A 13,966-nucleotide genomic window follows, 5' to 3' on the forward strand; every position below is an offset into this window, starting at 1 on the left:
GTGCCCATTCCCTGGGGAGCCTGGTCACTGCCCAGCAGCCTCTGGGGGAAGAACCTTTCCCTGATCTCCAGCCTGACCCTCCCCTGGCACAGCTCCAGCTGTTACACTGGGTCCTGTCCCTGTCACAGAGAGCAGAGATTGGAGCTGCTCCTTGTGGGGAAGCTGCAGAGCTCGATAAGGTCTGACCTCATGGTGCTTTTATCCAGTCTGAACAAGCCAAGTGACCTCAGCTGCTTCTCATATGGTTCCTCAAGGCCCTTCGCCGTTCTCCTGTCCCTCCTTTGGACACTCCCTAATACCTTTATGTCTTTCTTACACTGCAGTGCCCAAAACTGCACACAGCGCTCAAGGTGAGGCTGTGCCAGTGCAGAGCAGTGGGGAACAGTCTTTTGCCTCCAGTTGTGCTGGACTAGACACACTCTAGGACACGGCACCCAGCATGGGCTGTGCTCGCATCCTCAGGACCAGACTGGTGTCCCTCAAGGCTGGGCTGCCCTCAGCCTGCTTCTCTTCCCATAGGATCCGTCCGCAGCTGCCCAAAGAGAAGATAGAGGGATGTCACATCTGTACCTCAGTGACACCTGGCGAGCCCCAGGTGCTGCTGGGCAAGGACAAGGCCTTCACCTATGACTTTGTCTTTGACCTGGACACATGGCAGGAGCGGATCTACACAACCTGTATGGGGAAGCTCATCGAGGGCTGCTTCGAGGGCTACAATGCCACTGTGCTGGCCTACGGGCAGGTACAGGCCCTGCCCGCTCTGAGGGCTCTGCCCCCAGTGTTGGGCTCTCCAGCAGCACTGGGGATACTGGGAGGGCACCTGCAGAGGTTAAGGAAGGTGCAGGGTGTGTGAGATCCTGGGTATGGAGAGAACAGAGCTGCCCCTGGTTGGGTGAGAGCTGGGGGCAGGGGTGGCACTGGGTGGGAAGAGGCAGGGCTGGGATAGGAATGTGGGAGCTGATGTGTTGCTGGGGGTCACGGTGGCTCAGTGAGGGTGTTTGGGGAGCCTAAAGGAGCAGGGGGAGAATGTGGGGTGCATTGAGCTGAGCCTGGGAGGGCCCAATCAGCTGCCCCTCTCTGTCTCTGCACAGACTGGCGCAGGGAAGACGTACACCATGGGCACTGGCTTCGACATGAGCATCTCCGAGGAGGAGCAGGGCATCATCCCGCGGGCCATCAGCCACCTCTTCAGCGGCATCGAGGAGCGCAAGCGAGCGGCCCAGAGCCAGGGCGTGGCAGCACCCGAGTTCAAAGTCAGCGCCCAGTTCCTGGAGGTGGGTGGTGGGAGGTCTGGGGGACACCCTGCCCCGTCCTTGCTCCTCTCCCATGCTTTGGGTGCCTTGAGATCTCCGTGCCCTGACTGCTTCCCGACAGAGCTGGAGCCCTTAGTGGGCATGGGACTGGGGATGTGTGCTGGTGCCGTGGAGACTCGAAGCACCTCGATGTTGTTGGCCTCACGATGGCTGCAAACTGGGTGGAGGGAGCTCCCACCATGGGAAGGGTCTTATGGCTTGGTCCCCTGGTGATCCAGGGGCTCTGGGCTGTCTTGCCCCTGTTTGAGGTCAAGGATAGCGGGATACCTGCTACCTTGGACCAGAGTTGCCAGTGAAACAGGAAAAGGAGAAGGTGCCACTCTTGGTGGGGTTGTGAGAAGGACTGTGCTATTTTCCATGTCCTTTGTTGCATCTCTGACGTTGAGAATGCATCCTCTCCTGCCTCTGTCCTGGCTTCTCCTATTCAAAAGCCCCTTCTGTTAACGGCTTCATTCCCTGGAGAAGTTTGTCCTGGGAAGCCCATGGACCTCGTGTGTTGGCAGCGTTTTTCTTGGGGTTGCTCCTGGGCTGAAAGAGCCAAGAGATGCAGGTGGGAACTGGTTGAAGGCCCCAGTGAGAAAGCACAGGGTGATGTTGAGCAAAGCTGAGCTCCCAAGCAAGCTTCATCTGGTTGAGGTTGTGACCTGGGATGTGCCCAGAGGAGATGGGCAGGGAGGGACCCCGTGCTGTGATCTCACCTCCAGGTGGCTTTCTTGGCCATCACATCTTGGTGTCTTCAGATGCTGATGGCTTGGAGAGGGCCCAAAGTCACCTCCTTGCTGGGGAAATCCTTCCCACTTATGTCTCCATCTGCAGAGCCCCTGTTAGCTCCTGTGGTGCTGTTGCGTCCTCCCATTCCCATCACTTGGCCTAGCCAAGCTCCTGGTTGCCTTCCCAATTGTGCTCAGCTCATGGGGCTTCTCTTCAGGGATCCTGTGTGCTGGGATGGAAATGGGGGCAGTTTCCTGCCTGTCCTGAAGTCCTGCATGGATAAAGCAGCACATGGCCTCATCAGCCACTGGTCACCAACCCTCCTGTCCTGGCAGGGGCACAGGACTTGTTCTGGCTGATCCCTGTCTTGTGACTGTGCTCCTGGGAGCAGGCTCTGGGAGGTTTAAACCTTTGAGGAGCCTGGTGGCACCTGGGGCAGCCAGGGACGGATTAGCCTGATCCGTTCTGCTGGCCAGGCACCTGCAGTCCTCGGGTGACCCAGCATTCTGCACTGGGGTGGGGGTACAAGAGGGTGACATGGAATGGTGATAGTGGGGGGACAGATGGGCAGGAGTGTCCCTCCACCCCAAGCTGAGAGAGGATGCTGCAGAGTTGAGATAAGGATGGAGTCAGCTCTGGGGCAGCAGGGTTTTCCTGCTTGTTCAGCACTCCCTGGTCCCCCTTATCCCCTTTCCACTTGACAGATGACTTCAAGGAGCTGTGATGAGAGGGGTTTCACTGGCTCCTATGGCCAGGTGAGCCAGGAAGGTCAGGGGGATGTGTAGCTCCTGGGTGTCTGCTCAGTGGATAGGCCAGGGAGTGGACAGGGTTGGGCTGTGGAAACCAACCCAGACTGAAGCTCAGAGCTTTGCATGGCAGGTTCTGCAGCCCCAGTCTGGTGAGGAGTGGCTAAGGGAACTGTGGGGCTCAGCCTGGAGAAGAGGAGGCTCAGGGAGGACCTTCTCTCTCTCTACAGCTTCCTGACAGGAGGGTGGGGGGCCAGGCGGGGGTTGAGCTCTGCTCCCAGGGAACAGGGACAGGACAAGAGGAAACGGCCTCAAGCTGTGCCAGTTGAGGTTTAGATTGGATATTAGGAAAAATTTCTTCCCTGAAAGGGTGGTCTGGCATTGGCACAGGGTGCCCAGTGCAGTGCTGTAGCCACCACCCCTGGAAATGTCCAAAAGATGTGTGGGTGTGGCACTTGGGGACATGGGTTAGTGATTAACATGGCAGTGCTGGGGTAAATGGTTGGAGTTGATGATCTTAGAGGGCTTTTCCAGTCTGAAGGGTTCCATGACTCTGTGCATCATCTCCTCTCTGCATGCACATGCTTGTGCCTCCTCTCCTACACCTGCACACACCCTAGCTCCCTGCTCAGCCTTGCACACGCGTGTGAGCACACGAGCATCCCCAGCTGTGGGGGGAGTGGCAGCAGGGTGCCAGAGGGCAGCTCCTGCCAGTGCCAGGCTTGAGCAGCCTCGTGCTTCCTCTGCTCACCCCACGCCCACTGCTGCCCCGCTCAGCTCTACAACGAGGAGATCCTGGACCTGTTCGACAGCACCCGCGACCCTGATGCGCGGCACCGCAAATCCAACATCAAAATCCACGAGGATGCCAGCGGAAGCATCTACACCACGGGGGTCACGTCACGCCTCATCAGCTCCCAGGATGAGGTGGGTGCAGGGGGGGCAGACACAAAGCAGGGGTGGCAGCTGGCTGCCCCTGGCCAGGGATGTGCTACGTGGGGACAGCTTGGTGGGGGGAGATCTCTCCCAGGATGGGACGGTGCAGTCCTGGGGGTGTTCTGGAAAAGGTCAGTGTGCCCACTGAGCTGCACAGGGTCTGTCCTGACTCACCAGAAGGGTACTTTAAGGTTTCCTTCCCTGCCTGGTGTCATTGTAGCTGATCCAGTGCCTAAAACAAGGAGCTCTTTCCCGCACCACTGCCAGCACCCAGATGAACGTGCAGAGCTCCCGGTCCCATGCCATCTTCACCATTCACCTGTGCCAGACGAGAGTGTGTGCCCGCCCAGAGCTGGTGAGATGTGGTCCTGCCTCATGGCCAGGCTGTTCCTGGGTTCCATATCCAGGTGATGCATGAAGTTCCCTTGGGAAGGGGAGAGGGTTTGAAGTCTGGTGAAGAGAAGCAGGGATTTTTCTGTCTTCTTTCCAGTCATGGCCAGCATTAGGATTTAATGGGAGCTGAGGGTGGCTCAGAGCAAGCTGCTCTTGGGATCCTGTCCCCATCTCTGAGGGGCTGGATACGGAGGGGGAATGCTCAGACTCTCATTGACATCTGAGTGAAGCCAGGGGAGCTTCTGCCTGCTCCAGTCTGGGGTGGTGACCCCTCGTGTGTCCCTGGCTGCAGGTGAATGGGGAGGTGAGCAGCCTTCTGGATGGATCCCAACCCGCCACTGAGTACGAGACCTTGACAGCCAAGTTTCACTTCGTGGACCTGGCTGGCTCGGAGAGGCTGAAGCGGACGGGTGCCACTGGCGAGAGGGCAAAGGAAGGGATCTCCATCAACTGCGGGCTGGTACGGCACCAGGCTGCACGGGGTAGGGCCAGTGGCAAGGCAAGGCCTGCCAGGGAAAGCCTGTGACACTTCTGGGTCTTGCTCGGAGCTACCATGGGCTGTTGGGGTGCTGCTGTCTTGGCTGGGGTTCGTGCTGCCCGTGCCTGATGGCAGGAGTGTGCACAGTGCCAGCGGTGAGAGCACAGCTCTGCTGCCGAAGGAGACGTGTGCTGTGGGGAGGGGTGCAGCTGGGCACAGTGGCGCAGGTCCCAAAAGGGTGAGATCTGCTAATCAGAGCTACAAAACCAACCCTGGGGCTTGATGCTGCTTCTCAGTGCAGCATGGGAGAGAGGCACAGCCCAGGCTAAGGGAAGACCAGTGCCTGCCCCTTGTGCAACCCAAACCTGTGCTGCAGTGTGTGCCCCAGGCCTGACGTGCTGGCTACCTGGCAGCTGTATCCTCAGCCACAGCTGAATCTGGGGGGGGGGCTTCCCTCTGTGTTGGTAGCTGGCCTTGGGGAATGTCATCAGTGCCCTCGGAGACCAGAGCAAGAAGGTTGTGCACGTGCCCTACCGCGACTCCAAGCTCACCCGCCTGCTGCAGGACTCCCTCGGGGGCAACAGGTAAGGGGGTCCCAGGTGGGGGCTGAGCTTGGGGTGAGGGCTGCTGGGGCTGTCCCTCTGCAGATGGGGCTGAGGGGCTCTGGAGCTGTGTAGGAGCTGTCTCAGGGCTCCAGGGGCTGCTCGGTGGGGAAGGGATGCCTTCTCCCAGGCACGGCATGACTTTGCAGATGTAAAGATTGTGGCTCCTCACCAGCCTTAGGTGCAATTAGCAGCTTTGGCAGAATCAGGTGGTGCAAAACCCTCCTGAGCCCTCGCAGATCTGGGACTTGGCAAATGGTTGTGCCCAGCATGGGACTGAATTCCCTGCCTCTCCTGCAGAGAGGGAGGCACTGAGGGAGGGCTGCCTTTGCTCAGCGCTGTGTGATGTGCTTGAGGGCTCCTGTGAGTTCTCTGGCCCTGGGAGGGATGAACCCAGTTCGTAGCTTGTTTTAAAACACAGAAGGGCCCAGGATGGGTGTCTGGGGCGTGTGTTCTGTGCCGGCTCCTGGGTTTCCACCTGCTGGGTTGCCGAACAGCGCAGGGACTTTCTCTCACCCTGCCCTTGCACCCCCAAGCCAAACCATCATGATCGCCTGCGTGAGCCCCTCTGACCGGGATTTCATGGAGACCCTGAACACGCTCAAGTACGCGAACCGGGCCCGCAACATCAAGAACAAAGTGGTGGTGAACCAGGACAAGACGAGCCAGCAGATCAGCGCCTTGCGGGCTGAGATCGCCCGGCTGCAGATGGAGCTGATGGAGTACAAGGCAGTGAGTGGCCCCGTGTCCTGCTGTGACCCTGGCCAGCAAGGGAACCCCGTGCAGCCAGCTGTTCACTGCCCCCCAATGGGATGGGGGAGAGAATTCCAAGAGGAGCAGGGAGAAAACTTGTTGGCTCAGATACAGTTTAAGAAGTAAAGCAAGCCAAGGAACTCACTGCCCATGTCCCATCACAGGGAGGTGTTCAGCCATCCCCAGCCCAGCAGGGCTCTGTCAAGTGTAACAGTGACTCGGGACAACACTGCAGGCACCCCCTGTTTCTTCTTCCTACCTCCAGCTTTATATGCTGAGCATGACATCCCATGGTTTGGGATATCCCTGTGGTGAGTGGGGGACAGCTGTCCTGGATGTGTTCCCCCAGCTCCTTGTGCACCCCTGGCCCAACGCTGGTGGGTCAGGGTGAGGGGCAGAACAGCCCCTGGTGCTGTGCAAGCCCTGCTCAGCATGAGCTAAATCATCCCTGTGGGATCAGTGCTGTTTTCAGCACAGATCCCAGACACAGCACCATGCAAAGCTGCTGGGAGGAAAATTAGCTCCACCAAAGGCAAACCCAGCTGATGGAGTGACCCTGGTGAGGAGGCAGAGATGGATGCAGAAAGCCCCCTCCTTGTGTTTGAATTGGGGCAGGGTTAGTGGGACAGACCCTCCTGCCTCCCATCCCCTGCCCCTCTGCATAGGAGTCACTGCTAGGAGGAGTCAGGAGGCTTAAGAAACAGGGTCCCAGCTCCTGCCTGTCAAGGCGGGACCTTGGCCAGGTTTTGGGGGTGGTAAGGCAGGGAGAAGCCCTGAAGCATCTCTCACCCTCTGCCTGCTCAGCTCGGACTTCCCTGGTCCCTCGGTTTGTCCCTGCTTTCATGTCTGGGCTTGCCCCAGGGCTGCAGTGCTGGGTCTCCGTGTCCCAGCTTGCCCTGCACTCAGGGCCTTCCCTCCTGTCCCCACAGGGCAAGCGGGTGATCGGGGAGGATGGCGCAGAGGGCTACAGTGACCTGTTCCGTGAGAACGCCATGCTGCAGAAGGAGAACAGCGCCCTGCGCATGAGGGTGAAGGCCATGCAGGAGGCCATCGATGCCATCAACAGCAGGGTCACCTACCTCATGAGCCAGGAGGCCAACCTGATGCTGGCCAAAGCAGGTGAGGCTGGGCTGGTGTGTGGCATGGTGGGTCAGCCCAGGCAGCAGCTGGGACGGGGGCTGTGGTACAGCTGTGCCTGCCTCCATCCCCCTGTGCCTCTGCAGGTGATGGCAACGAAGCCATCGGCACCCTCATCCAGAACTACATCCGTGAGATTGAGGAGCTGAGGTGAGTGGGCACACTGGGGTCCTGGTGCCAGGGGCTGGGGCTGGGTGGCTCACACAGCTCAGTGCCTCCAGCGTTGCTGGGGTGAACTGTAAGCCTCGTGGAACAGCAGCTGCTGGTACTGCTGCTATACAGTGTTGAAGGAGGCCCGGCCTTGGTGCCAGGCAGTGCTTTGGCCATTGTTGTCCTTGGTGTGGGCACTGATAGAGGGGGAGGTCCTGTTTGGAGTGCCTGGGGTCTTCCAGGGACTGCTGCCTCCCAAAGTTGGGTCCATCCCAGTCTCTTGCACGATCCTGGTACCCTGTCTGGCAGCATTGTGGCTTTCTGAGCCATCATTAGCGGGAATGGCTTAGTAGTGACTCTGTCCCTGGCTGACGCCATCCAAGCACATCATGGTCAGTCTGTAGAAGACTCTGGGGAGATGTTAGAGCCCCTTCCACTGCCTAAAGGAGGCTTATGAGAAAGAGGGAGAGTGCTGGATTTTTTTTTTACATGGACAGATAGTGATAGGACAAGGGGGAATGGTTTAAACTAAAATGGCTTTAAATGGCTTTAAACTAAAAGTGGAGAGATTTAGGTTAGAAGTTAGGAAGAAATTCTCCTCTGTGAGAGTGGTGAGGCAATGGTACAGTTGTGGTTATCCCATCCCTGCAAGTGGGTGGAGCTTGGAGCAACCTGGTCTAGTGGAAGGTGTCCCTGCCCACAGCAGGGCTGTGGAATGAGGCGAGGTTTAAGGTCCCCTCCAACCCAATTTATTCTGTGATTCTAAACTCAGGCAAGATCCCCCCCTCTAGGGGCAGTGGGATGGCCCCTCTTTGACTACTCCCTGTTTCCACTCCCTAGGACAAAGCTCCTGGAGAGCGAGTCCATGAACGAGTCCCTGCGCCGCAGCCTCTCGCGCGTCTCTGCCCGGCCCCCCTACTCCATGGGCTCCTCGCCGGCCGCTGGCCTGGCTGGTCTGTGCAGCCCCGCGGCCCCGCTGGAGACAGAGGCCTCTGATGTCCTCCGAAGGGCCAAGCAGGACCTGGAGCGCCTGAAAAAGAAGGAGCGGCGGCAGCAGAGGAAGAGGTGACGGCGGCTGCTGCTGGGGAGGGGGAGCTGAGCGCCGGTCTGTCCCTGTGGGGTTGGGTATGCTGCTTCCCCGCATGCCTGGGCTCCCCTCCCAGCCCTGCCTTGCCCTTGGTCTCTTTTTCACCCATCACATAATTCCAGAGGCTCTTTTCCCCAAAAGCAGCAGGGAGGGTGGTCCCGGCAGAAGCTGTTTCTGGCCTCTCCCATGCTGGGACTCACCAGGCCCCCTCTGCTCCCCCCAGCCCGGAGAAGGAGGCGTTTAAGAAGCGGCAGAAGCTGCAGCAGGACAACGGGGAGGAGACGGATGAGAACGAGGTCGAAGAGGTGAGTGGGCATCGTGCTCACACTGCGGGGCTGCCTGGGTGTGGAGCACTGTAATTGCCACACGTGGGACAGGGACCAAGCTGGGCCTGGCCCTGAAGTGACCTGGAAGGGCCATTTTGCTGAGGACTCTGTGCTGGAGCAGGGGGAAGTTGGATACTCCCCAGCCAGCCCTGCTGTAGGAGTCCACATTTTTGGGGGCTTGGTTTCAATCAGCAGAGATGAAGAGGGGTCAGGCTGCTCAGCTGGGAAGGGATGGATGCAAGAATGGATGGGTCAAATTGCTGCTCCTCTCAATGGTGTGTGCTGGGGGTCCAGAAATGGTGCTGCAGCCCCTGGGCATCCTGTGTGGGAGGCTGGGTACCACTTGTGTGGCTGTGGCTCATTGCTGTAGGGTGAGCTCAGGTTTGAGGGAGGGAGAAGCTGTGGGGAGAGGGACAGGCCCTCCTGCTCGCTGAGATTAGGCACTCATTTTGTAGGAGGAGGAAGAACAGGATGAGAGTGGCTGTGAGGAAGAGGATGGGCGCGAGGATGAAGATGAGGACTCGGGCAGTGAAGAGAGCCTGGTGGACTCAGACTCGGATGCAGAGGAGAAGGGTAAAGTGCAGATCTGCACGCAGCTGTGGGCATGGGGGGGCATTTGCTGGTATCTCTGGCAATGAGCTCTGCTCTCTTGGCAAGACAGAGTTCACCAAAACACCCCAGCCACGTCTGCCCTGTGGGACTTGCAAGAGCCCCAGGGTTGCTGCAGTGCTCTTTGGGGTGCTGCTGCTCCCCAGAAGCATGGGCTGCCATCAGCCGCTCTGCCCTCTCTGTGTGCTGTGACTCAGGGGGGCCATGGAAGTGATGCTCCCCCATCCCTCCCAGCCTGACTTTCTCCTCTGCCTCCAGCTGTGAATTTCCAGGCCGACCTGGCAGATCTGACCTGTGAGATTGAGATCAAGCAGAAGCTGATTGATGAGCTGGAGAACAGCCAGCGGCGTTTGCAGACCCTCAAGCACCAGTATGAGGAGAAGCTGATCCTACTGCAGAACAAGATTCGGGACACGCAGCTGGAGCGGGACCGGGTCCTGCAAAACCTCAGTGAGAACCGCCTCACCCGTGGGATCCCATCCCCAGTTCCAGCTTGAGCCCAGCTAACTCTAAGTCAAAGCATCCACCCCTGGCTCTGGTAGAGCTTTGTCATCCCCCTGCCTCTACTTGAATCCCTGGCACCCCCAAGGCTCTGCTTGTTTTGCCATGGGAGCAGCATCAGTCAGCTGCACAGCTCTGGACCCTGCTGCTGCTGGAGAAGGATGGCGAGGCAAAGCCTCTCCCAGCCTGGAGCACCACTTCATGAGCTGTGGGGACTCCTGGGGAAACTGAGGGGCTGAGGGGCAAAAGACCCAGTGGCATGGCTGATCTCCAGGCTTAAATAGCGTCACCCATATATGTGGCTGTGGGTCTCAGTCTGCAGCTCTGCTCAGCCCAGCCGCTGTGTCTTCTCTCTGTGCTGAGCTCCTCCAGTGGGTATTCCCAGGCAGACCCCAGGTCACAATGGGGTGAGGGCGGCTCTGATGGGACAGGGAGGGACACAGTGCCTGGTGCCTCCAGGCAGGGTACGTGGGTGCAGGAGGATCCTGGGGTGCATGGCCCTCTCCTCACCCGCCAGGCACCATGGAGTGCTACACGGAGGAAAAAGCCAACAAGATCAAAGCAGACTATGAGAAGCGGCTGAAGGAGATGAACCGGGACCTGCAGAAGCTCCAGGCGGCCCAGAAGGAGCATGCTCGCCTGCTCAAGAACCAGTCCCGCTATGAGCGGGAGCTGCGGAAGCTGCAGGCAGAAGTGGCTGAGATGAAGAAGGCAAAGGTACCTGGATGCTCCAGGGCAGGGAGGAATCACCTGGACGAGCCCGGCTCTCCGCTTGGAGCAATGTTCCCCGCTCTGGTGGCAAGTGCAGAGCGTGTCTGCTGGGCGGGTGGGTGCCCCAGGGCAGTGGCACACGCGGGACCCTCCGTTGCAGGTGGCGCTGATGAAGCAGATGCGGGAGGAGCAGCAGCGGAGGCGGCTGGCGGAGACCAAGAGGAACCGGGAGATCGCGCAGCTCAAGAAGGAGCAGCGCCGGCAGGAGGTGAGAGCCTGGCTGGCCACATGCTGCCCATGGCCCCGTGCAGGGGCTGGCCTGGCTGGGGACGGGGTGTTTGTCCTGCTCTGGCACTCCAGGGGCTCACAGGTACCTCGAAGCTCGGTGCCCTGCTGCGCTCGTGGCCTCCCTGGAGCCTGCACAGTCCTAGCAGAGCACAGCTGGGTGAACGGTTCCCAAAGGCTTCCCACAGCTCCTGTTGCAGTTGTGGGGGAGGCTGTGGGAGGGGGGATGTCCAACCAGAGCCAGCTCAAGGCTGGGAGCCTGCTCGTTGTTAGAATCAGGAGTGAGACTCTGCCAAAGGGAGCACTGGGACTGCGACCACCACTGGAGTGTTTGGACTGGACCTCAGGGGTGTCTTTTTCTTTCTCACTCGTGCAGTTCCAGATCAGGGCTCTGGAATCTCAGAAGCGGCAGCAGGAAATAGTGCTGCGGAGGAAAACACAGGAGGTGAGGAAAGGGGGTTTCCTCCACATAGCCCCCAGCTCCCATGGACATCTGGGCCCCAGTGCTTGGCTTAGAGAAATCCCATTCTCCAGACAGGGCTGGCTTTGGGAATGAGGTTCCCAAAAGGACAGGAGGGGGTTTTATGGCTCAGGAACTGGGTGTGAAATGGCTGTAGGCAGCAGCAGAATTCCCCGTGCTGAGCAGCAGAGCCTGGGGGCAGGGGTGGGCTGTGAGGGAGGAGAGGGAAACCCATGAGGCACAAATGTCCCTGGGCTTTGGGTCTACAGAGCTGCCACTCTCAGACCTGTGGGGACCTGGGGGTGATGCCAATGGGTTTAGGCTGGCTGGGGCTGCCCAGCTGACACCCTCTCTTCTGTCCTTGCTCCGGGCAGGTGTCACCTCTGCGCCGCCTGGCCAAGCCCATGTCAGACCGGGTGGCGGGCAGGATGGGCCAGAAGCCGGCCATGCTGGACTCAGGCGCAGAGGTCTCGGCCAGCACCACCTCCTCTGAGCCCGAGTCTGGCGCTCGCTCCGTCTCCACCATCGTGCGCCAGTGGAACAGGAAAATCAACAACTTCCTGGGAGACCCCTCGTCCTCCATTAATGGGGCCCGGCCTGCCAGGTCAGGGCAGGGGCTGAGTGGTAGGGGGTGAGACATCCCAGGGACCCCCATGCCTGGCTTTTGGCTGGTGGCAGAGGTTGAAGGGTGGCTTCTTAGTGTCCACTTGACCCGTATTAAATCAGTGACCCTGGGATAAGCTGTGCTGGCAGAGTGTGACTGTCACCTGGGCTTGAGCCCAAAGCTGGCCTTCCATGAGGATTAAATGCCGTGGCACAAACCCTGCTGGACTCATCTCTTGTCCCACTTTGCTAGGAGGAAACGGAAAAGTTGGGCAATGTGGAAACAACACAGATGCATCCTCTGTTTCTGGCCAGCCAGATCCCAGATATCTTCCTGGGGCAATCCCAGCTCTCCAGCACGGTGTGGCCATCTGCCCATATGCCTCTTCTTCCCTCTGGCTGTAGGAAGAAGTTCCCCAAGAAGGGGACGAGCCAGACCTTCAGCAAAGCTGCCCGTCTCAAATGGCAGTCGCTGGAGCGGCGCATCTTTGACATTGTAATGCAGAGAATGACCATCGTCAACCTGGAGGCAGACATGGAGAGGCTCATCAAGGTGGCTGTGGCACTGGGGACGGAGAGGGCTGGGTGGTGGGTGTGGGACAGGGAGATGGCCACGTGGGCAGTGCTGATCCCCCTTCCCTTTTCCCCCAGAAACGCGAGGAGCTGTCACTGCTGCAGGAGGCGTTGCTGGGCAAGCGAGCAAAGCTGCAGGCAGAGAGCCCCAAGGAGCAGAAGGGGCTGCAAGAGCTGAACGAGGAGATTGAGGTGCTAGGGGCCAACATTGACTACATCAACGACAGCATTTCGGACTGCCAGGCCACCATCATGCAGATTGAGGAGACCAAGGTGGGCAGTGGGACTGGGTCTGGCTGGCAGGGAGAAAGTGAGAGCATCCCTCTGTGGAAAGAGCATCCTTGGGCACAGCCAGTTGGGGCTGGGCTCTGGTCAGAGGACCCAGAGTCCTCTGAGCTGTGTCACACTTGGTGGGGCTTCACCCACAGTCACTTCTCATTAGGTGATTAATTACAGAGACGAGTTCTGGCAGGTCCTTGCATGTCCATAGACAGGCTGCTGGTGTCCCACCGCCCTGGAATTGTGGCCCCCATTTGCCCATGGGGCTGGTGGTCACTTGTCCCCATGGTTGCTTCGTGTGCTGGAAACATCCCAGGAGGACTGGCCTTTTCCCAGCAGAAACCATCTAGGTTTTGTGTCCAGTTGTGATCCTGGGCATGCCACTGTGCAGATCCCAACTCCCCTCAATGCCTGCAGCCTGAAACGGAGGCTATGTGCTGTCCCTGGCTTGTCCCCAGCTGTCACCTTGACTGGCAGGGAAGGAGGGCTGCTGTTAATTCACACTCAGCTTTGGGTTGTGGATTTGGGTGAGCCTGGTGTCTGTTCAGTGTCCAGTTAAGTGCTGGAACCAGGATTTCTGGAGCAGTGCATAAGCCCTTCAGGCTGCGTTGGACAGCCCCATGGCCGGATCTCCCCAGCAGCCACTGGGCAGACTGGGGAGGGTGAGCGTTGGACTGGGCAGTGCTTGCAGGGTGATGGAAGTGCTGTGCTGGCCATGGAGGCCCTTCCACCTGTCCCACGTCCAGCAGCAAAGCTTCCCTGCTGCATCCAGCTCTTGTCTCTCCACGTTTCAGGAGGAGCTGGACTCCACGGACACCTCGGTGGTGATCAGCTCCTGCTCCCTGGCCGAAGCCCGGCTGCTGCTGGACAACTTCCTGAAAGCCTCCATCGACAAGGTGTGGGGCTGGGCTGGGGTGTGGATGTGTGACAGGGTATCTTGCTGGGTGCCAGGGTGGGAACCTGGTGGCAAGGACCTGTGGCACCTCTCTGAGCAGCAACATTTCTTCCTCAGGGGCTGCAGGTGGCCCAGAAGGAGGCCCAGATCCGCCTGCTGGAGGGGCGGCTGCGGCAGAACGACGTGGCCAGCTCCTCGCAGAACCACGCCCTCCTGGATGCCCTTCGGGAGAAGGCTGAGTCACACCCTGAGCTGCAGGCACTGATCCACAACGTCCAGCAAGGTGGGACGAGAGGCAGGTGCATCCTCAGGCCGGCTGTGCTGCCCTTGGGGTGGGTGCCCACCCGTAGCGGCCCTCCAGAAAGCACCTGGAGGTGCTGCGGCTGGGGACCCGCCCCCAGGGCCGGGGGTGGGGGGG

General features: G+C 59.4%; 1 protein-coding gene across 5 annotated transcripts in view; it reads left to right on the forward strand.

Moving 5' to 3' along the window:
• Positions 1-219: 219 nt before the first annotated feature.
• The window catches only part of KIF21B (kinesin family member 21B), a 32,190-nt gene continuing 18,443 nt past the window's right edge, over positions 220-13,966 (forward strand). For 2 of the 5 annotated variants that reach the window (XR_001863845.1, XM_017739843.1), the window contains exons 1-21: positions 221-742; positions 1,092-1,274; positions 3,548-3,697; positions 3,927-4,061; positions 4,392-4,559; positions 5,046-5,161; positions 5,716-5,911; positions 6,862-7,051; positions 7,156-7,219; positions 8,060-8,284; positions 8,530-8,611; positions 9,088-9,205; positions 9,500-9,691; positions 10,260-10,459; positions 10,614-10,721; positions 11,115-11,183; positions 11,573-11,802; positions 12,207-12,354; positions 12,453-12,647; positions 13,448-13,549; positions 13,666-13,831. Coding sequence is in view for 4 of the 5 variants with exons in the window: in XM_017739843.1 (XP_017595332.1) it covers positions 440-742; positions 1,092-1,274; positions 3,548-3,697; positions 3,927-4,061; positions 4,392-4,559; positions 5,046-5,161; positions 5,716-5,911; positions 6,862-7,051; positions 7,156-7,219; positions 8,060-8,284; positions 8,530-8,611; positions 9,088-9,205; positions 9,500-9,691; positions 10,260-10,459; positions 10,614-10,721; positions 11,115-11,183; positions 11,573-11,802; positions 12,207-12,354; positions 12,453-12,647; positions 13,448-13,549; positions 13,666-13,831 (3,340 nt within the window). In the remaining variant the exon portion in view is untranslated. Of the gene's footprint in view, positions 743-1,091; positions 1,275-3,547; positions 3,698-3,926; positions 4,062-4,391; positions 4,560-5,045; positions 5,162-5,715; positions 5,912-6,861; positions 7,052-7,155; positions 7,220-8,059; positions 8,285-8,529; positions 8,612-9,087; positions 9,206-9,499; positions 9,692-10,259; positions 10,460-10,613; positions 10,722-11,114; positions 11,184-11,572; positions 11,803-12,206; positions 12,355-12,452; positions 12,648-13,447; positions 13,550-13,665; positions 13,832-13,966 lie in introns of all 5 variants that reach the window. The other 3 variants (XM_017739845.1, XM_017739846.1, XM_017739844.1) reach the window with 2 other exon arrangements.

The sequence above is a fragment of the Corvus brachyrhynchos genome, unplaced genomic scaffold, assembly GCF_000691975.1.
Source record: "Corvus brachyrhynchos isolate BGI_N302 unplaced genomic scaffold, ASM69197v1 scaffold67, whole genome shotgun sequence".
Taxonomy (NCBI): Eukaryota; Metazoa; Chordata; class Aves; order Passeriformes; family Corvidae; genus Corvus; species Corvus brachyrhynchos.